This window comes from Anomaloglossus baeobatrachus, chromosome 7 (genome assembly GCF_048569485.1).
Source record: "Anomaloglossus baeobatrachus isolate aAnoBae1 chromosome 7, aAnoBae1.hap1, whole genome shotgun sequence".
In the NCBI taxonomy this organism is placed as follows: Eukaryota; Metazoa; Chordata; class Amphibia; order Anura; family Aromobatidae; genus Anomaloglossus; species Anomaloglossus baeobatrachus.
Genome location: NC_134359.1, coordinates 196,326,808 through 196,348,962, shown reverse-complemented (window position 1 = coordinate 196,348,962; position 22,155 = coordinate 196,326,808). Strand labels below are relative to the sequence as shown.

Genomic DNA, 22,155 nt, shown 5'->3' with positions numbered 1-22,155 from the left:
TTGCACGCCAAGCTGATGCTTTTTATTGGTATTATTTTGGGGTATATACGATGTGTTGATCGCCTGTTATTACATTTTTTATGTTGCTGCAGCTGCAAAAAACTTCAGTTCTGGCGCTTTATTTATTTTTTATTATGCTGTTTACCAATCATATTAAAGGGAACCTGTCACCAGATTGGGTTACTATAAGCTGCAGCCACCACCAGTGGGCTCTTATATACAGCATTCTAACATACTGTATATAAGAGCCCAGGCCACTGTGTAGAACGTAAAAATAACTTTACAATACTCACCTAAACGGTCGGTACGGTGCAGATGGGTGTCTTCCTTCTCCAGGTGCGGCAACTCCTCTTTCAGCCATCTTTGTCCTCCTTCTGAAGCTGCGGTGCATGACGCGTCCTACATCATGCACACTCGCTGGCAATGAGGTCCTGCACAGGCGCACTTTGATCTGCCCTAAGTAGGGCAGATCAAAGTATTGTGTTGCACATGAGCGGGACCTCAATGTCGGTGCGTGTGCATCACGCAGGACGAGTCATGCACCCAGGCTTCAGAAGGAGGACAATGATGGCCAAAAGAGGAGGCGCCGCACACGGACAACGGAGACAACCATCTGACCCATTTGCACCACAGCAACTGGTTTAGGTGAGTATTATAAAGTCATTTTTTACGCTCAACACAGTGGCCTGGGCTCTTATATACAGTATGTTAGAATGCTGTGTATAAGAGGTCACTGGTGGTGGCCGCAGCTTATAGTCACCCAATCTGGTGACAGGTTCCCTTTAATTTATTTTATAGTTTGATAAATTGGATCTTTATGAACACAGTGATACCAAATGAGTATTTTTTTTATTTCTTAATTTTTAATGGAGTGAAAAGGAGGTGATTTGAACTTTTACTTTCTTCATCGTTCCTTATGGGAGACCCAGACCATGGGTGTATAGCTTCTGCCTCCGGAGGACACACAAAGTACTACACTCAAACGTGTAGCTCCTCCCTCCTAGCATATACACCCCCTGGTAGCCAGTCCTAGCCAGTTTCAATGCTTTGTGTTCAGGAGGTCACACACACATGCATTCTCTGATTTTTGATTTTTTTGATTTCAAAGATTTGGAAGAAAAGCGGGTCCAATCTGGACTCCCGGCATGTCCCTTCTCACCCCACTGTGTCGGCGGTGCTGTTAAGGTTGATTTTACAAGGCTGGAGCCTTACATGCCGCGCTCCTTCACCATCCTCTGAGGCTCTGGCTTGAAGTGGGAGCCATCATGGTTCTCACTGCTTTGCAGGAGACCGGTCTCCATCCGCATCCCTTTCAGGACCCTGCCGGACGGAGCGATCACTCCTCAGGGACCTGGCCCTGCGTCTCATAAGCTAAGTATTGAGACGTTATTCAGGGGTCCCTTGTACATTTATTCTGGGGAGTTGTGTTATTTCACTTTGTTGTGATTTCCGGCCGGTTCTCTGGTTTTTACCCGAGAACCGCGCCGATGGTGCCTGTTTGCCGGCCGCATTGTTAAATCTAGGCCCCGGCTTCGCCTGAGGCCTAGTTTCGATTTCACTGCCCCTGCATGTCAGTCATGCAGAGGGACAGTGCGGCTCCGCCCAGCGGCTGTTCGGCACAGGGGAGAGACACTCCTCTCTGAGGAAAGATTCCCTCCCCTGTATATCTCCTTGGCCCTCCGGATCCCGCTCTTAGAGTAGGCCCCGCCCCCTCTCCTCGCTCCGGCGCCATTTTTCTCAGCGTCCTTATGCCATGTCTGCACAGCGATCGGCGCTGACTGCAGCATCTCTCTGGGGCTCCGGGCTGTGGGATCTGGAGGGCACAGAGACAATGTCAAAACAGTCTGGCAAGCCACAACCTCCGGTTGTGGACCTGCTTATATACTGCTTATATACTGCTTATATACTGCTTATATACTGCAATACTCTGCTGGGGGTCATTCTGGCTCAGAGCCCCCACTTCAGCAGCATGTCTCACACGAGAAGTAAGGCTGCAAGGCTGCACTCAATATGCACTGCATGTAGGCTCGTACTGCCTGTACCGAGCACATAACCACATTGTGATTCCTGCTCTAACATGGTGGTGCCTCAGCCTGGAGTCTCATCCCCAGTGGTCCCTCCGGCTGCTCCGGCTCCGGTGGCTGAACCCCCGGTTTGGGTAGAATCCCTCTCTCCAGGGGACAGCTGTCCCGGACTCTGCTGAGCATGCATTAGCCCCCTTCTCAGGGCGCCTCTGCTGCTACGGCTCGCTCAGCGAGGCCCACAGAGGATTCTTCTTCTGGTCTCAGACCCCGTCCTCCTCACAGGAGAAGCAGGGTCCCCTCTCCTTCCTCGTCCCGCGGCTCTGATTCAACGAGCTGACTCGCAGGACGAAGAGGATCCCGTTACTAGGGGCTCGGACGCTTTCCATGTCCCCCATTGATCGGTCCGAGGGTGACGCAGATATTAGTGTTTCGTTTGCGTACATTAATTCTGTACTGGACCTCAATCCGCCAGTATCAGAGAAGCAACCCTCTCTGGCAAAAAGGCACCAGTTTACCTTGCCTAAGAGAACAAGGAGTGTGTTCCTTAACCACTCCAGTTTTCAGGCCACTGTGACCAAGCCCAGGGTCTGCTCTGACAAACGCTTCCCAAAGCGTGGTTCTGATAACCGTTTTCTTTTTCCACCAGAGGTGGTCAAGGAGTGGGCTCATTCACCAAAGGTGGACCCTCCGGTGTTTAGACTCTCAGCCCGGACCGTTGTATCAGTGGCTGATGGCACCTCACTTAAGGTTTTGCTGTCCGCCAGGTTGTCCTTCTGGCCAAGTCTGTATGGAGGCGGCAGGGGCCTCGTTCTCCCCATCTTTAGCAGCAGTGCGGGCTTTCAAAGTCATCTCTGCTTCTCTAGAGGAGATGCATTCCCTCACAGGGACTCTATGCCCGAAATGGTTGTCTTAACTTCCAGACTTCAGTCTTTTCATCCTATGCCATGTCTGCCATGCTGGAGACTCTCACCGCACTGCGGTGGCCTCGGCTAATTTCCTCGTTATCCGCAGGCTCCTGTGGCTTCGAGAGTGGAAGGCAGATGCTTCTAAAGAAGTTCCTTGCTGGGCTCCCTTTTGCTGGGACCAGACTATTCGGGAACAACTGGATGAAATCATTAAGGAATCTCTTGGCGGGAAGAGTTCTTCCATGCCACAAACCTAAACCAGGCCTCGTCCACTAGCTCAGCCAAGGATCGTAAACCCAACTGGCGCACGAAGCCGCGTCCTCAGAAGACCGCAGGAGCTGCTGCCACTAAGTCAGCCTCCTCCTGGCTATCTGGCCACGCCAGCAACGTCCTTGGTCGGTGGCAGGCTCTCCCACCTTGGCGACGTGTGGTTTCAACACGTCTCCGATCAGTGGGTGCGGGATACCATCTCCCACGACTACAGGATAGAATTCTATCCACCTGCCAAACAGATTTTTTCTGTCAACTGCCCCCTGCTCCAAGGCCGCCGCCTTCTCACAGGCCGTGGCATTCTTGCAGGCCAATGGAGTAATTGTACCGGTTCCCGACTGGGAACGGTTCTGAGATTTCTACTTAAATCTATTCCTAGTCCCCGAAAAGGGGCGGTGCCTTCCGACCTGGATCTCAAGCTTCTCATCAAGCATGTTCAGGTGCGGCATTTTCGCATGGAGTCTCTGCGATCAATCAATGACCCAAGGAGATTTCCTAGCATCCATCGACATCAGAGATGCCTATCTGCATGTGCCAATCGCAGTTTCACACCAGCGTTGGCTACGTTTTGCAATCGGAGTGGTCCAATTCGTGGCTCTTCCCTTGGGGTTAGCCACGGCCCCTCGAGTATTCTCAAGGTCGGGGCAGCTGTGATTGCGGTCCTGCACCTCTAGGGGTTGGCAGTGATCCTTTTGTCCTGGACGGCCTTCTAGTCAGGGCTTCATCCAGTGCAGACTGTTAGCGGAGTGCCTCGCTCACTCTCGCCACTCTAGCCAATTCGGGTGGCTTGTCATTCTGTCCAAGTCCACTCTGACTTCGACGCAGAAGTTCACGTACCCAGGGACGCAATTCGAGACTCTGTCGGCACTTGTGAAGCTGCCCTTAGTCAAACAGCAGTCCCTCCTCTGGCGGCCGACGTCGTTCCATCAGGCACCTGATACAGGTGCTGGATCAGATGGTGGCGTCAATGGAAGCGATTCACTTGCCCAGTGCCATCTGCGTCCTCTGCAGCTGGACATTTTCCGCTGTTGGAACAAGCGGACTTCCTCCTTCCACGGGGTGGTGGCTTCGCCACAGACCAGGGGCTCGTTTCAGTGGTGGCTTCGGCCCCTCTGTCTCAGGGACGCTCCTTCCTGGCCCCGTCCCGGGTGATCCTCACCAGGATGCTAGTCTATCCAGCTGGGGAGCAGTATATCTCCACCATGGAGCGCAGGGCACTTGGACTCCGTCCGAATCAGCCCTCTGGATCAATGTGCTGGAAATCAGAGCTGTGTTTCTAGCTCTCCTAGCCTTTCACCATCTGTTGGCGGCCAGGCACATTCGAGTCCAGTCAGACAACGCGACAGCGTTTGCCTACATCAACCTCCAGGGCGGGACACTCAGCCGCCTGGCAATGTTGGAGGTTCAACGCATTCTTCAGTGGACGGAGGACACCTAGTCCACCATATCCGCAGTCCACATCCCAGACGTGGTAAACTGGGAGGCAGATTATCTCAGCCGTCAAACCGTGGACAGCGGCGAGTGGGCTCTGCATCCGGCAGTGTTTCGGTCAATCTGCCGCAAGTAGGGCTCTCCGGACGTGGATCTTCGCTCCACGATCCTCAGGCTTTTGCAGCAGACGCACTGGTTCAAGATTGGTCCCAGCTTTGTCTGTCTTACGTGTTTCACCCTCTAGCTCTTGCCCAGAGTCCTGCGCAAGATCAGAATGGAGGGCCGTCGGGTCATTCTCATTGCTCCAGACTGACCCAGGCGAGCTTGGTACCCTGACCTGCTCCATCTGTCCGTAGAGGTGCCATGGCATCTCCCGGACTGTCCAGACCTTCTCTCACGAGGTCCGTCTTTCCGCCAGAATCCTGCGGCTCTCAGATTGACGGCGTGGCTTTTGAGTCCTGGATCTTGACGACTTCTGGTATCCCTCCTGAAGTCATCTCCTCTATGACTCGGGCTCGGAAGTATCCTTTGGCCTTTTTGCCCTGCCGACCCTCCTGTCCCTTCTACAGTCCGGTCTGCAGCTAGGGCTATCCCTCAATTCCCTCAAGGGACAGGTCTCGGCTCTGTCAGTGTTGTGCCAGCGGCGTATCGCCCGGCTGGCTCAGGTGCGCTCCTCCATGCAGGGCGCATCTCACATCATTCCGCCTTACCGGCGGCCTTTGGAGCCCTGGGACCTTAATCCGGTCCTCACGGCTTCCGGAAACCCCCCTTTGAGCCTCTTAGGGAGGTTTCTTTGTTTCGTCTTTCACAGAAAGTGGTCTTTCTAGTGGCCATAACTTCCCTTGAGAGAGTCTCTGTTTTGGCTGCACTCTCTTCGGAGTCACCCCTTTTTTGGTTTTTCATCAAGACAAGTTGGTTCTCCGTCCGACTCCGGACTTTCTCCCTAAGGTGGTTGCTGCTTCCACCTTAACCGGGACATTTCCCTGTCTTCCCTTTGTCCGGCTCCTGTTCATCGCTTTGAAAAGGCGTTGCATACTCTGGATCTGGTGCGGGCGCTCCGGATCTATGTGTCTCGCACCGCTGTTCTTAGGCGGTGCACCTCTCTTTTGTGCTGACCACTGGTCAGCGTAAGGGTCTCTCGGCATCTAAGCCGACCCTGGCTCGTTGGATTAGGTCGGCCATTTCCGATACCTACCAGTGTACTCAAGTGCCTCTCCCGCCGGGGATCAAGGCACACTTGACCAGAGCTGTCGGTGCCTCTTAGGCTTTCAGGCCCAGGCTACGGCTCAGCAGGTCTGTCAGACTGCCACTTGGATTAGTCTGCATACCTTTTCGAAGCACTGCCAAGTGCATGCTCATGCTTCGGCAGATGCGAGCTTGGGCAGACGCATCCTTCAGGCGGCTGTCGCCCATTTGTGAAGTTAGGTTTCGCCTACTTCTCAGTTTTTCTGTTTATTCCCACCCATGGACTGCTTTGGAACGTCCCATGGTCTGGGTCTCCCATAAGGAACGATGAAGAAAAAGAGAATTTTGTTACTTACCGTAAATTCTTTTTCTTATAGTTCCGACATGGGAGACCCAGCACCCTCCCTGTTGCCTGTTGGCAGGTTTCTTGTTCCGTGTGTTTTCACCGGCTGTTGTTGTTGTAGACAGAGGTTCCGGTTATTCCGGGTTTTGCTCTATCTACTTGTGGATGGATGTCCTCCTTCAGCTTTTGCACTAAACTGGCTAGGACTGGCTACCAGGGGGTGTATATGCTAGGAGGGAGGAGCTACACGTTTGAGTGTAGTACTTTGTGTGTCCTCCGGAGGCAGAAGCTATACGCCCATGGTCTGGGTCTCCCATGTCGGAACTATAAGAAAAAGAATTTACGGTAAGTAACAAAATTCTCTTTTTTTTTTTTTTTTTTTTAACTATTTGTTAGACCTTTTAGGATATTTCAACTAGCGATCATCCGAACCCTTTTGCTTTAAACAGCAATGCTACAGTATATAACAAAAATCATGTTCTGCTATAAACGCCTGCCACAGCCTGGCTTTCACATGAGCACCGTGATGACGGGTATTCAGCAAAATCCTGGCTGTCATGGCGTCACATCAGGGTTCCATCATTGTGTCACGGGAGCACTGATGAGGGGGATAGAATGTGGCCCCCACAGATTGACAGCAGCATTTAACAGACTACCAGCGGCGGGCTGAGCTTCGTCCCTCCTGGTGCTGATTAAGGCAGATGATGGCTGAATATCAGACGACTTAAGGGGGGCATATTCTGTCATAAGTTGTTAAGGGGTTAATTTTGTTGCGATTATGATTTTGTATTATTGATACCTGGCCGCAGGCTGAAATATACAAGAACTGTGTATAATCCTTATACTCCTGTTTACTACCAGCTGAAACTGACCCTCATGAAGGAAAGAGGAAGGTGGAGTCTCTGTGGCCAATCTTTCGTATTCATCATCAGAAAACCCGCTATATATTCGACCTGTTCTATAAGAGGAAAGCCATAAGCAGAGGTAACGTTTTCTTTTTTGTAATATCTCCTTAGAAAACACCTCACCACTGAATAATGAGTCTTTGAGGCTATTTTAGCCTCCGTCAGACATCCATGAGTCACGTATGTGTTTTATCCATGTCTATCAAGGATAGAACACACACCCATTAAAGTCTGTGGTATTCCCATGTCCAAGTTTTTTTTGTGCATGGGGTGTCTGCATAAAATCATTGAGACCTGTTCACTTTTATCCAATTCACGGGTCAAAATTACTCATAAAAATCTATGTGTCTGTGAAAATCTCTGACACCACTCATTGCCTCCATGGCTAATATTGTGAATGTAGGAGAAGCTTTGCAGTTTGTTTGTATTTTGTTGAAACGCTGATGAAAATCGGATCCTAAACACTGCTTAATTATGGTCTGCGTTGAGGAAAATCACGGACGTCTGTGACTCGCCCACCCCAGGGCTATGGGAGACCCGGTGCCGGGCTAGTCCGGGGGTCGTCAGTGGTGGCTGGGCCCAACTCCGTGGCCCTGGTGGGGTTAATTAAGATGGCTTCAGTGGGGGTGATTGTTAAAGTTATAATTTTCGTGACGCCACCTGTGGTTTGCGGCTATTAAGCCGCCGCTGCTGTATGAGGCCTCCGGGGTGATGGAACGGCAGCAATGGTGGTCCTGCTCCCCACAGGTGGAGCGGTGCCCCGGGGCAACAGTTGGTGCTTCTAAGTGTCTATGGTGATGTTGGTGTGAATGATACGGTGCAGGGCCGACAGGCAGTGAGAGAAACAGTCACAAACAGTAGTCTCTTTACTTTTACTTTGAGAACAGTCCAGTCCTGGGAGACCGTTACAGGTGGTAGAGGGCTCCGGCCGGCCTGGAAGTAACTGATGTATCTTTTTGGCCAGATGAGTATGAGGCCTACTCCTGTTCTTCCTTTGCTGTTATAGGACCCTGCACTCTGGATTAGCAATGGCCCCCTTGCTGCTGGGACCGGTGGTACGTCCCTTTCCCTCTGTGGTAGGCTGCGCAGGCCCTCTCTGGTGCTTCTCTGCTGGAGTCCACACCAGGCCCTGGTGATGCAGCCGTACCTTCGGGCTGTTTATGGGCCAGGTGCTTGCAGCTCTCCTGCCCTTCGGATTCAGCTACTAGGGAATATTTTAGGCCCTGGTGGCCACAGACTCCGATATCCAAGTCTACTTCTTTGCCTCTCTGCAGCTCTGGCCTCCCTGGACTGAGCTAACCAGCTCCAGCCCCAGTTCACCAGACTGCACACTCTGCGTTTGCTCTCTCCTCACAGACTGACCACTAACTCCTCCCTCAGGTCAGACTTGAGGAATGCTCCCTGGAACTCCAGGTTCAGAGCTCCCCCTGCTGGCCTGAGGGAGAAACTGCGTTGGATGTTGAACTTACTGGCCAATAGCCCTCCCAATTTACTCCAGGCTCAGCATTAACCCTTTGGAGGGGCAATGCTGTTGTGGCGACCAGGTCCTGGGGTGCCACATCTGTATAAGGCCTCACATACAGATATGGGGTTAATCTGCAGGTAAATATCAGTTCTAGTCACCAGTCACCTCATAGTGAGTGTATTGCAGAGCCGGCTGTCAATCAGTGTGCCGGAGAGTGATTACAGTCACATACTATGTATGAGGCAGTGACTGTAACAGCCCCCTGTATCACCCCGATCACTGGAAGTGAGCAGCTGCAGGGAGGAAATAAGTTAATTTTCTCTCTGTAGCCACTGTTCCAGTACAGTCCAATATGATTTTAATCTGCAGTCTAGCACTAGAAGTGCAGCTAGCATTTCTGTAAAAGTGTCATGTAATTTGTAAGAATACATTGCTTGTACGCTTCCACTGTCCTGTAAGAGACATAGAGGGAGATTCACTAATCAAAATGTTCCACACTTCACAAAAAAGCACCAAAAAGTGCATGTCTTGGCATATGCCACATGAAAGGAGACTGTCTTGTCTTTATTTGCATTTTGCTTTAGGAGGCTGTGATTGTCCTGAGTATTTGCTCAGCAATCTTTCCATGTATCATTGCACAAACAGGAAGGTTTAAGGCTATGTGCGCACATTGCGTTTTTCCCACAGAAACACTGCGTTTTGAACTGCAGCGGTTTCAGTGCCAAATTGCATGTGTTCAGCTTTCCCAGCAAAGTATATGAGAAAGCTGAAAAATCAATGCACACGCTGCGTTTGTAAACGCAGCGTTTTGGATGCCCAAAATCGCTGCGGATAAAAAAGCAGCATGTCACTTCTTTTGTGCGTTGTAGCTGTGTTCTTCACCCATTGAAATCAATGATATGGATCAAAACGCAACCAAAATGCACTTGGACTGCATTTTTGTTGCGTTCCGCATGCTTTTTTGACAAGCAAAACGCAGGTCTTCAATGTCAGTCAATCTCTGTCTGTGGATGTCGGTGAATCTCCCTCTGTCTGTCGGTCGGTCTCTTTCTCTGTCAGTTGGTCGCTCTGTCTGTCTCTCGCTCTTTCTCTCTCTTTGACTCTCTGTCCGTCGGTCAGTCTCTCCCCCTCTCTCATACTCACCGATCACCGGCGCGGCGCTGCACGGCTGTCACAAAGCTCCAGCGGCTTTTCCTCTTTTGAAAATGTCGGCCGCTCATTATTCCATCTCGTATTCCCGGCTTTGCCCGCCCACTGGGCGCCTATGATTGGTTGTAGTCAGACACGCCCCCAAGCTGAGTGACAGCTGTCTCACTGCAACCAATCACAGCCGCCAGCGGGCGGGTCTATATCGTGCAGTAAAATAAATAATTTAAAAAAAAAACAATGTGCGGTCCCCCCCAGTTTTGATACCAGCCAGGGTAAAGCCACAAGGCTGAAGGCTGGTATTCTCAAGATGGGGAGCTCCACGTTATGGCGAGCCCCCCAGCCTAACAATATCAGCCAGCAGCCGCCCGGAATTGCCGCATGCTTTAGATGCCACAGTCCCGGGACTCTACCCGGCTCATCCTGAATTGCCCTGGTGCGGTGGCAATCGAGGTACTAAGGAGTTAATGGCAGCAGCCCATGGCTGCCACTAAGTTCTAAGTTAATCATGGCAGGCATCTCCCCGAGATACTTTCCATGATTAACCTGTAAGTTAAAGAAAATAAACACACACATCCAAAAAATCCTTTATTTGGAATAAAAGAAAAAAAAACACCCTCTTTCACGACTTTATTAAAATCCTCAAATACCCCTCCAGGTCTGACGTAATCCACACGAGGTCCCGCGAAAGATCCAGCTCTGCTACATGAAGCTGACAAGAGCGGTCACAGACCAGACCGCTCTCTGTCAGCTCCACGCAGCAACTGAAGTGAGCCGCGCGATCAGCGATGAAGTCACAGGTGAGTTGCGGTCTCGGGTGGAGGACTCCAGCTGGCCGCAAGTAACCTGAGTGACGGCAGCGCTATACGCGCTGCTCACTTCAGTCACTCAGGGGATTAGCGGTCACCGGTGAGTCCTTCACGGGTGACTGGTAATCAGGATGCCACACGCAGACAGAGCCGCGGTATGACAATGAAGTCGGGTGAAGTTCATCCAAGTTCATTCTCATCGCGCGGCTGTCTGTGTGTGCTGTCAGCCAGCATGTAGCAGAGCTGTATTGCCGGGGGAACGCACTGTCAAAAATGCATCCAAAACGCATGCAAAATGCATGGAAAAAGCATCCAAAATGCATACGAGAGGCTGCCAGAGAGGGTGCGTTCTTTTTTGCACTGCAGAGAACACAACGTGCGCACATGCCCTTAAGCCGGTGGTGTACATTGGATGACATTCAGCTCCGGTGTTGTCCATGAGAGAGCTGTTGGCAGACATGTCTGCCAATGATCATCTCCGGGAGACATTAGCATTACTAGTCTGAAACTAGACCTGTCGGATCAATATTTTCCCAACAATAAAGTGACTGCAGCTTACACATTTAGTACTTTTTTCTGAACCCGTCGATATCTGCGTGTTCGGCAGAGTCTGTGTGTGAGGCGGCTTTTCCAGGTAGGCGGTAGATTAGTGTAGGACCCTTTTCTTCATCGTTCCTTATGGGAGACCCAGACCATGGGGTGTATAGCTTCTGCCTCCGGAGGACACACAAAGTACTACACTAAAAGTGTAGCTCCTCCCTCCGAGCATATACACCCCCTGGATGACAAATCTAACCAGTTCAATGCTTTGTGTTCAGGAGGTCACACACACACATGCATTCTCTGAATTTTGATTTCAAAGATTTGGAAGAAAAGCGGGTCCAGTCTGGACTCCCGGCATGTCCCTTCTCACCCCACTGTGTCGGCGGTGCTGTTAAGGTTGATTTTACAAGGCTGGAGCCTTACATGCCGCGCTCCTTCACCATCCCCTGAGGCTCTGGCTTGAAGTGGGAGCCATCACGGTTCTCACTGCTTTGCAGGAGACCGGTCTCCATCCGCAGCCCTTTCAGGATCCTGCCGGACGGAGCGCTCACCCCCCAGGGACAGGGTGGATTGATTTAAATCACGCCGATTTAAATCATGATTTAAATCACGATTTAAATCAAAAGATTTTTTTCTATTTAAATCGGATCGATTTAAATCATGATTTTAATCATGATTTAAATCACTGATTTAAATCAAAAGGTTTTTTTTTTAATATAAATCACGATTAAAATGAGAAGTGAGAGCATTGTGCATGTGCGCCCATAGTTACACGGACGAAACTAGGGGCAACGATTTAACGCCAGGGTGAGGGGGGGACCCCAAAGTAAGTAAAAATCTTTTTTGTTTTACTATATGGCAATAGGTAGGTGTTTAAAAGCAGCATGTCTTAATTGTATAAACTATTAATAGCCTCCACATTTTGTTCATACTGCCCCTTTAATTCCACACTTCTAGCTTGGTTTCAGTTTTGGTTTAGTTTCTTTTTCCCTGCATTCAGTTGACATGCCCAAACTTGTTGGATAGTCAGCAGTACTTGGCTCAGGCTGTAGTAACATCAGCAGTGCTTGGCTCAGGCTGTAGTAACAATCAAACTTCATAAGTGATCTGTGTGAGCCATGGCAGCAGGTCGTAAGAGAGACCCTATTTGGGTTAATTTTGTTGAGATGCCAGCAGCAGATCTTGGAAAGAAAGGTGCAAGAGCAAAGTGCAAATACTGTCAAAAGGATATCCAAGGACTTGTTTGCCGTTTGAAATCACATTATGAAAACTGCAACCAGAAGGGAAATGAAGATGTTGATAGTGATACAACTAATGTCAATGAACCCCCACAGCATCTTATGCACCAGGAGCCTAGTACTAGTGGTAAGTCTGGCAATTAATTTACAACCTATTTTTTTAACAGACATTTTACTGGGATGGTTAAAGTCTATGAAAAGAAAAATTTCTAGCACTGGTAGTTCTGGAGTATAGAATTTAAATTTATCTTAAGGCAATATTTCACAGAAAATTAATGCTAAAGGACATGTGCACCTTTATTTTTTTAAGGTGCACATGTCCCCCCCCCCCCCCCCCCCCGCAGCGCTCTTACCTCCGATCCCCGCAGCGCTGAGATCCGTGGCTTCGTTTTGACCGTCCGCCTCCCGTCCTCCGGCTGCGGCCTACTCGCAGTGATCCAGCGGCGTGACGTCAGCGGGCCGCACACTCTATTGAAATGAATGGAGGCGCGCTCGCGGACGGGCAGAACGAAGCCACGGATCCCCGCAGCGCTGACATCGGAGATAAGAGAGCTGCGGGGGGAGGACATGTGCACACTGTGACTGGCTGCACCTTAAAAAATAAAGGTGCACATGTCCTTTAAGTAAAAATAGTGTGTATACGCTTATTTTTTTTTTTTTTATTGTAGGCTGCAATTCACTTTTGAAGTCTGCCAAATTGACCATTTTAAAAAAAAACATTTTTAAAACTTTTGTGACATAATTTTTTTTCAGTTGCTGAGGCTCTGATATTAGTTACCAGTATTACAGCAACCTCACCGGAAAACTTGAGTAGCATAACTTTTGAGACAGCCCTTATAGGACGAGGACCATTACATTGTTCAAAAAGTTTGTTTCAATATTTTCGTTATATTTCTTCAAATACGCAGTCGATTTATATTTTTAATTTCTGTGCTTTCAGGGTCAAATATGGCTTGTGCTGCACGTGACAATCAATATCTGGGTACAACTTCAACAAAGCAGCCCAAAAAAAAACTTTGCGTGCAACAAAGTGTAGAAAAATTCATCTTAAAGACTACGACGAGCCAGAAAGAACATTTTGATGAATTAATTGCTAAATTCATATTTGCAACCAATTCTTTTTTCCGACTAGTTGAGCACCCATTGTTTGTACAAATGATCGAAGGAATTAGACCAGGCTACAAACCACCAAGTAGATTTGATATCTCAGGAAAACATCTTCAGGCTGTATACGACATAGAAAGAGCGGCTTGTACAAAATATTTGAAAGACAAGGTTGTTAACATGAGCTTGGATGGTTGGAGCAGCATCCACAACGACCCCATAATTTGCACTTGTGTCACAACAGAAGATGGTGAAACTTACCTTACAGACACAATCGACACATCTGGAAATTCACATACTGCTGAATATTTACTTGAAATTGCTAAGAACTCAATTCACCAATGCCAAGAACAGTTTGGATGTAAAATAAGGAGCTTAGTTACTGATAACGCAAGCAATGTGGCAAAATGCGAGCGGAACTGGCACAGGATGACACAAATGTCATTACATACGGTTGTTCTGCCCATTTGTTGCATCTTTTGGCAAAAGACCTGCATATTTTGGGTGTCAAGGAACATGTTGTAGAAATTGCTAAATATTTCCGCAATAATCATTTTGCACATGCAACCTACAAGGAAATGGGAGGACTGAAGTTGGTTCTACCACAAGATGTTAGATGGAATACCTTGGCTGACTGCTTGGAACTGTTTATTAACAACTGGTCAAAATTACTGTCCATTTGCGAAACACATCGGGATAAAATTGATGCTAATATACGAAGCAAAGTATTAAATCTTGGTGTGAAGAGAAATGCCGAGGACCTTTTGGAAAGGTTAAAGCCAATATCGATTGCGTTGGATAAAATGCAGAAAGATACTGCAACCATAGCTGATGCCACAGAAGTTTGGAAAGATTTAGAAGGTTCTCTAGATCTCTTGAACCTCTCAAACAATGTAAAGGTTGCAATACAGCACCGCAAGGACCAAGCATTAAAAGAAGAACACTATTTAGCCAATATCTTGCATCCCATCTACAGAGGGAAAAAATTATCTGAGGCGGAAATCAACTCTGCAATGGAGTGGCTCGCCAATACTAACCATGACATTGTGGCAACTGTGCTGAAATTGAAGTGTGAATCTGCACCATTTCAAAAATACATGTTTGCAGATAACGTCGTTAATGAACTAAAACCACTGGACTGGTGGAAGTCGCAATCACTTGTTCTTCCAGCAAAGATAATAAATCTAGCTACTCAGCTACTGACTGCATCGGCTTCATCCGCAGGAGTAGAGAGATTGTTTTCTTCATTTGGTTTTGTGCACACAACAGTCCGAAACCGCTTAGGAACTGCTAAAGCAGGACAACTGGTTTTCCTATTAAAAGTCCTAAATAAACAGTAGGCTTAAAGCTGGTGTCACACACAGCGACAACGACAACGACGTCGCTGCTACGTCACCATTTTCTGTGACGTTGCAGCGACGTCCCGTCGCTGTCGCTGTGTGTGACATCCAGCAACGAGCTGGCCCCTGCTGTGAGGTCGCCGGTCGTTGCTGAATGTCCAGCTTCATTTTTTGGTCGTCACTCTCCCGCTGTGACACACACATCGCTGTGTGTGACAGCGAGAGAGCGACGAAATGAAGCGAGCAGGAGCCGGCACTGGCAGCTGCGGTAAGCTGTAACCAGCGTAAACATCGGGTAACCAAGGGAAGACCTTTCCCTGGTTACCCGATATTTACCTTCGTTACCAGCCTCCGCCGCTCTTGCTGCCAGCACCGGCTCCTGCACTGTGACATGTGGCTGCAGTACACATCGGGTAATTAACCCGATGTATACTGTAGCAAGGAGAGCAAGGAGCCAGCGCTAAGCAGTGCGCGCGGCTCCCTGCTCTCTGCACTGTGACATGTAGCTGCAGCACACATCGGGTTAATTAACCCGATGTGTACTGTACCTAGGAGAGCAAGGAGCCAGCGCTAAGCGCGGCTCCCTGCTCTCTGCACATGTAGCACAGCGACGTTATGATCGCTGCTGCGTCGCTGTGTTTGACAGCTAAGCAGTGATCATAACAGCGACTTACAAGGTCGCTGTTACGTCACCGAAAATGGTGACGTAACAGCGACGTCGTTGTCGCTGTCGCTTAGTGTGACCCCAGCTTTAAGGACTGATGTATTCACTGAAGATGTTTGCTTACTTCAAACGTTAGAGATAGGCTATTGTTAAAAAGTACTTACTCTCTGTAGTTCAATTCTGAGTGTTTAATAGTGCAAATAAAAATTATTAGGTTTCATAATCAACTGTTTTAATATTTTTATTTGTGTAAAACAATTAGATTTGCAAAAAGACAAAGTTTTGCTTGTGTACAACTTGATTAAAAAATCTGATTTAAATCAAATGATTTAAATCAAAAAAATCTGATTTTTTTTGATTTTTTTTAAAAAATCAAGATTTTTATCCACCCTGCCCAGGGACCTGGCACCTGCGTCTCACAAGCTAAGTACTGAGACGTTATTACCACAGAAAGTGGTCTTTCCAGGGGTCCTTTGTACTTTATATATTGGGGAGAGTGTGTTATATGACTGTGTTAACATTTCCGGCCGGTTCTCCAGTTTTCACTGGAGAACCGCGCCGATGGTGCCTGCACGCTGGCCGCATGTTTAAATCTAGGCCCCGGCTTCGCCTGAGGCCTAGTTTCGTTTTCACTGCCCCTGCATGTCAGTCATGCAGAGGGACAGTGCGGCTCCGCCCAGCGTCTGTTCAGCACAGGGAACGGACACTCCTCACTGAGGAAAGATTCCCTCCCCTGTATACCTCATTTGCCCGCTCTCAGAGTAGGCCCCGCCCCCTCTCCTCGCTCCGGCGCCATTTTATCAGCGTTCTCAATGTCTGCATAACCACATTGTGACAAATGGGGGCCTGGGCTGGGGGATCTGGAGGGCACAGAGATGTCTCTATGTTAAACGATCTGGCAAGCCACAACCTCCGGTTGTGCAGCTGCTTATATACTCTGTTTATATACTCTGCTGGGGGTCATTCTGGACAGAGCCCCCACTTCTGCAGCATGTCTCACATCAGAGCAAGGCTGCAAGGCTGTTCTTAATATGCACTGCATGTAGACTCGTACTGCCTGTACCGAGCACATAAACACAGTGGTCCCTCAGCCTGGAAGCTCATCAGTGGTCCCTCCAGCTGCTCCGGCTCCGGTGGCTGAACCCCCGGTTTGGGTAGAATCCGCTCTCTCCAGGGGACAGCTGTCCCGGACTCTGCTGAGCATGCATCAGCTCCCTTCTCAGGGCGCTTCTGCTGCTACGGCTCGCTCAGCAAAGCTCACAGAGGACTCTTCATCTGGTCTCAGACCCCGTCCTCCTAAAATGGAGACGCAGGGTCCCCTGTCCTTCCTCGTCCCGCAGCTCTGATTCACGAGCTGACTCGCAGGACGAGGAGGATGTCTTTACTAGGGGCTCGGACGCTACTTCATGTACCCCATTGATCTGTCCGAAGGTGACGCAGATGCTAATGATTTGATTGCGTCCATTATATTTGTACTGGACCTCAATCCACCTGTATCAGGGGAACATCCCCCTCTGGCAGAAAGGCATCAGTATACCTTACGAGAACAAGGAGTGTGTTCCTTAACCACTCCAGTTTTTCAGCCCACTGTGACCAAGCCCAGAGCCTGTCCTGACAGACGCTCCCAAAGCGTGGTTCTGATGACTGTTTCCCCCTTCCACCAGAGGTGGTCAAGGAGTGGGCTCATTCACCAAGGGTGGACCCTCCGGTGTCTAGACTTTCAGCCCGGATAGTTGTATCAGTGGCTGACGGCACCTCTCTAAGGATCCCACTGTCCGCCAGGTTGACCTTCTGGCCAAATCTATATATGAGGCGGCAGGGGCCTCGTTCTCCCCATCTTTTGCAGCAGTGCGGGCTCTCAAAGCCATCTCTGCTTCTCTGGAGGAGATGCATTCCCTCACCAGGGACTTTATGCCCGAAATGGTTGCCTTAACTTCCAGGCTTCAGTCTTTTCATCCTATGCCATGTCTGCCATGCTGGAGACTGCCACCGCACTGCGGTGGCCTCGGCTACTTCCCTCGCTATCCGCAGGCTCCTGTGGCTTCGAGAGTAGAAGGCAGATGCTTCTTAAGAAGTTCCTTGCTGGGCTGCCTTTTGCTGGGACCAGTCTATTCGGTGAACAACTGGATGAAGTTATTAAGGAAGCTTTTGGCAGTAAGAGTACTTCCATGCCACAAACCCTGAAACCTGTCCAGGTCAGGAACCAGTCGAGGTTTCGTTCCTTTCGTTCCTCTAACTGGTCGTCCTCTAAGCCCTCGGCCTCGTCCACTAACTCAGCCAAGGTCCGTAAACCAACTGGCGCATGAAGCCGCGTCCTCAGAAGTCCGCAGGAGCTGCTGCCACCAAGGCAGCCTCCTCTTGATTATCTGGCCGCGCCAGCAACGTCCTTGGTCGGTGGCAGGCTCTCCCACTTGGGCGATGTGTGGTTTCAACACGTCTTCGAGCAGTGGGTGTGGGTTACCATCTCCCACGGCTGCAGAATAGAATTCTATCCAGCCCGCCAAACAGAAGGTCGTATAAACTGAAAAATAAGGAGCGCTGATAGTGTAATACCAACAGAAGGTCGTGGCATTCTTGCAGGCCTGTGGAGTAATTGTACCAGTTCCCGACTGGGAACGGTCCTGAGATTTCTACTCAAATCTCTTCCTAGTCCCCGAAGAGGACGGTGCCTTCCGACCTGGATCTCAAGCTTCTCAACAAGCATGTTCAGGTGCGGCATTTTTGCATGGAATCTCTGCGATCAGTCAATGACCCAAGGAGATTTCTTAGACATCTCTGATGTCAATGGATGCTATCTGCATGTGCCAATCGCAGTTTCACACCAGCGTTGGCTACGTTTTATAATCGGAGAGGAGCATTTCCAATTCGTGGCTCTCCCCTTCGGGTTAGCCACGGCCCTTTGTGTATTTGCCAAGGTCATGGCAGCAGTGGTTGCGGTTCTGCACCTCCAGGGGTTGGCAGTGATTTCTTACCTGGACGACCTTCTAGTCAAGGCTTCATCCAGTGCAGACTGTCAGCGGAGTGTCTCGCTCACTCTCGCCACGCTTGCAAGTCCACTCTGACCCCGACCCAGGAACTTACGTACCTAGGGATGCAATTCAAGACTCTGCTGGCACTTGTGAAGCTGCCCTTAGTCAAACAGCAGTCCCTTCATCTGGCAGTTCGCTCTCTGCTGAGGCTCCGCCGTCATTCCTTCAGACACCTCATGCAGGTGCTGGGTCAGATGGTGGCGTCAATGGAAGCGGTTCCCTTTGCCAGTTCCATCTGCGTCCCCCGCAGCTGGATATTCTCCGCTGTTGGGACAAGCGGACCTCTTCCTTGCACAGGCTGGTGGCTCTGTCGCCACAGACCAGGAGCTCTCTTTAGTGGTGGCTTCGGCCCCTCTCTCTGTCCCAGGGACGCTCTTTTCTGGCCCCGTCATGGGTGATTCTCACCACGGATGCCAGTCTATCCGGCTGGGGAGCAGTGTTTCTCCACCACCGAGCACAGGGCACTTGGACTCCGTCCGAATCAGCCCTATCGATCAATGTGCTGGAAATCAGAGCTGTGTTCCTAGCTCTCGTAGCTTTTCACCACCTGTCGGCAGGCACGCACATTCGAGTCCAGTCAGACAACGCGACAGCAGTTGCCTACATCAATCACCAGGGCGGGACTCGCAGCGCCTAGCCCTGTTGGAAATTCAACGCATCAGTGGACGGAAGACTTCAAGTCCACCATATCCGCACCCAGGCGTAGAAAACTGGGAGGCAGATTATCTCAGCCGTCAAACCGTGGACAGCGGCGAGTGGGCCCTGCATCCGGCAGTGTTCCGGTCAATCTGCCGCAGGTGGGGCACGCCGGAAGTGGATCTAATGGCATCCCGGCACAACAACAAGGTCCCGGTTTACGTGGCTCGCTCCCACGATCCTCAGGCCTTGGCGGCGGACGTGCTGGTTCAGGATTGGTCCCAGTTCCGTCTGGCCTACGTGTTTCCCCCTCTAGCTCTCTTGCCCAGAGTCCTGCGCAAGATCAGAATGGAGGGCCGTCGGGTCGTACTCATCGCCCCAGACTGGCCCAGGCGAGCTTGGTTCCCAGACCTGCTCCGTCTGTCCGTAGAGGTGCCGTGGCATCTCCCGGACCGCCCAGACCTTCTCTCACAGGGTCCGTTTTCCGCCAGAATTCTGCGGCTCTCAGATTGACGGCGTGGCTCTTGAGCCTTTGATCCTTACGGCTTCAGGCATTCCTTCCGAGGTCATCTCCACTATGACTCAGGCTCGGAAGTCTTCCTCGGCCAGGATTTACCACAGGACTTGGAGAATTTTCCTGTCCTGGTGTCGCTCTTCCGGCCATGCTCCTTGGCCGTTTTCCTTGCCGACCATCCTGTCCTTTCTACAGTCCGGTCTACAGCTAGGACTGTCCCTCAATTCCTCAAGGGACAGGTCTCGGCTCTGCCAGTGTTGTTCCAGCGGCGTATCGCCCGACTGGCCCAGGTGCGCACCTTCATGCAGGGCGCATCTCACATCATTCCGCCTTACCGGCGGCCTCTGGATCCCTGGGACCTTAATCTGGTCCTCATGGCCTTACAGAAACCCCCCTTTGAGCCTCTTAGGGAGGTTTCGTTGTTTTGTCTTTCACAGAAGGTGGTCTTTCTAGTGGCCATAACTTCTCTCAGGAGAGTCTCTGATTTGACTGTGCTCTCTTCGGAGTCACCCTTTTTGGTTTTTTCACCAAGACAAGGTGGTTCTCCGTCCGACTCCAGGCTTTCTCCCTAAGGTGGTTTCTCCTTTCCACCTTAACCAGGACATTTCATTGCCTTCCCTTTGTCCGGCCCCTGTGCATCGCTTTGAGAAAGCGTTGCATACTTTGGATTTGGTGCGGGCGCTCCGGATCTATGTGTCACGCACCGCCACTCTTAGGCGGTGCACCTCTCTTTTTGCGCTAACCACGGGTCAGCGCAAGGGTCTCTCGGCTTCTAAACCGACCTTAGCTCGTTGGATTAGGTCGGCCATATCCGATGCCTACCAATGTTCTCAGGTGCCCCCACCGCCAGGGATTAAGGCGCATTCGACCAGAGCTGTCGGTGCCTCCTGGGCGTTCAGGCACCAGGCTACGGCTCAGCAGGTTTGTCAGGCTGCCACTTGGTCTAGTCTGCACGCCTTTTCGAAGCACTACCAAGTGCATGCTCATGCTTCGGCAGATGCGAGCTTGGGCAGACGCATCCTTCAGGCGGCTGTCGCCCATTTGTGAAGTTAGGTTTTACCTACTTCTCAGTTCTGTTTATTTCCCACCCATGGACTGCTTTGAGACGTCCCATGGTCTGGGTCTCCCATAAGGAACGATGAAGAAAAAGAGAATTTTGTTACTTACCGTAAATTCTTTTTCTTATAGTTCCGACATGGGAGACCCAGCACCCTCCCTGTTGGCAGTTTCTTGTTCCGTGTGTTTTCACCGGCTGTTGTTGTAGACAGAGGTTCCGGTTATTCCGGGTTTTACTCTATCTCTACTTATGGGTGGATGTCCTCCCTCCTTCAGCTTTTGCACTAAACTGGTTAGATTTGTCATCCAGGGGGTGTATATGCTTGGAGGGAGGCGCTACACTTTTAGTGTAGTACTTTGTGTGTCCTCCGGAGGCAGAAGCCATACACCCCATGGTCTGGGTCTCCCATGTCGGAACTATAAGAAAAAGAATTTACGGTAAGTAACAAAATTCTTTTTTGAACACTATAACACTGTACATAACACTTATTAAATATAAAACATTAAAAAACACAGACAAGATGTCTCAAGCAAGCAGACCCCTCAAAGGGTAATTATGTATCAAAAGATTATTATGTTGGGAACACCAGGTCTAAAAAGTCATGTAAAAGTCACCCCGTATACTGAAAATTATAGTGTGTATACGTATGTGTATATATATAATATATATATATATATATATTATGGATTAAGAGTACAAATAGTGACACAAGTGTGTGGTTATAAAGATACTAGAAGGTGGCCCGATTCTAACGCATCGGGTATTCTAGAATTTACGTATTGTGTAGTTAATGTATGATTTTTGTTATATATATATATATATATATATATATATATATATATATATATATATATATATATATTGTTGTTGTTGTTGTGTGTAGTTGCCAAGTGTTTGTGTAGGGGCTGTACATGTTCTGGGTGTTGTCTGGGTGTGGGGGGGGGGTGTGAGAGCGGTGCTGTTTGTGTGTTGCGTTGTGTGTGTGTGTTGCGTTGTTTGTGGAGCGCTGTGTGTCTGCAGTGTTGTGTGTGTTTGTGTGTTGTGCTGTGTGTGTTGCGCGGTTTGTGTGTGTGTGTGTGTGTGTGTGTGTGTGTGTGGTGCGTGTGTGTGTTTTGGGGGAAGGTATGTTGTGTGTGTGTGTGTGTGTGTTGCGTGGTATGTGCGTACATTTGTGTATGCCGCGGCGTTTGTGTGTTGTGTGTGTGTGTGCGGCATTGTCTGTGTAAGGCGGTGTTTGTGGTTCCCAGTGTGTGTGTGTGTGGTGTGTTGTGCGGTGCTCGTGTGGCGGTGTGTGTGTTTTTGGGGGAGGTGTGCACCACCATCGTGCTCCATCCCCCATGCTGCGCATCCCCATCGTGCTCCATCCCCCATGCTGCGCATCCCCATCGTGCTCCATCCCCCATGCTGCGCACCCCCCAATCATGCTCTTTCCCCCATCGTGCTCCATCCTCCATGCTGCACATCCCCCATCGTGCTCCATCCTCCATGCTGCGCACCCCCCATCGTGCTCCATCCTCCATGCTGCGCACCCCCCATCGTGCTCCATC

The 22,155-nt window shown here is 50.0% G+C and overlaps 1 protein-coding gene across 1 annotated transcript in view; it reads left to right on the top strand.

Annotated features, from left to right (window-relative positions):
- The window catches only part of BUD31 (BUD31 spliceosome associated protein), a 33,821-nt gene that overhangs the window by 9,156 nt on the left and 2,510 nt on the right, over positions 1-22,155 (top strand). Inside the window, exon 3 of the mRNA XM_075319065.1 lies at positions 7,020-7,142. Coding sequence (XP_075175180.1) covers positions 7,020-7,142 — 123 coding nt within the window. The remainder of the gene's footprint in view (positions 1-7,019; positions 7,143-22,155) is intronic.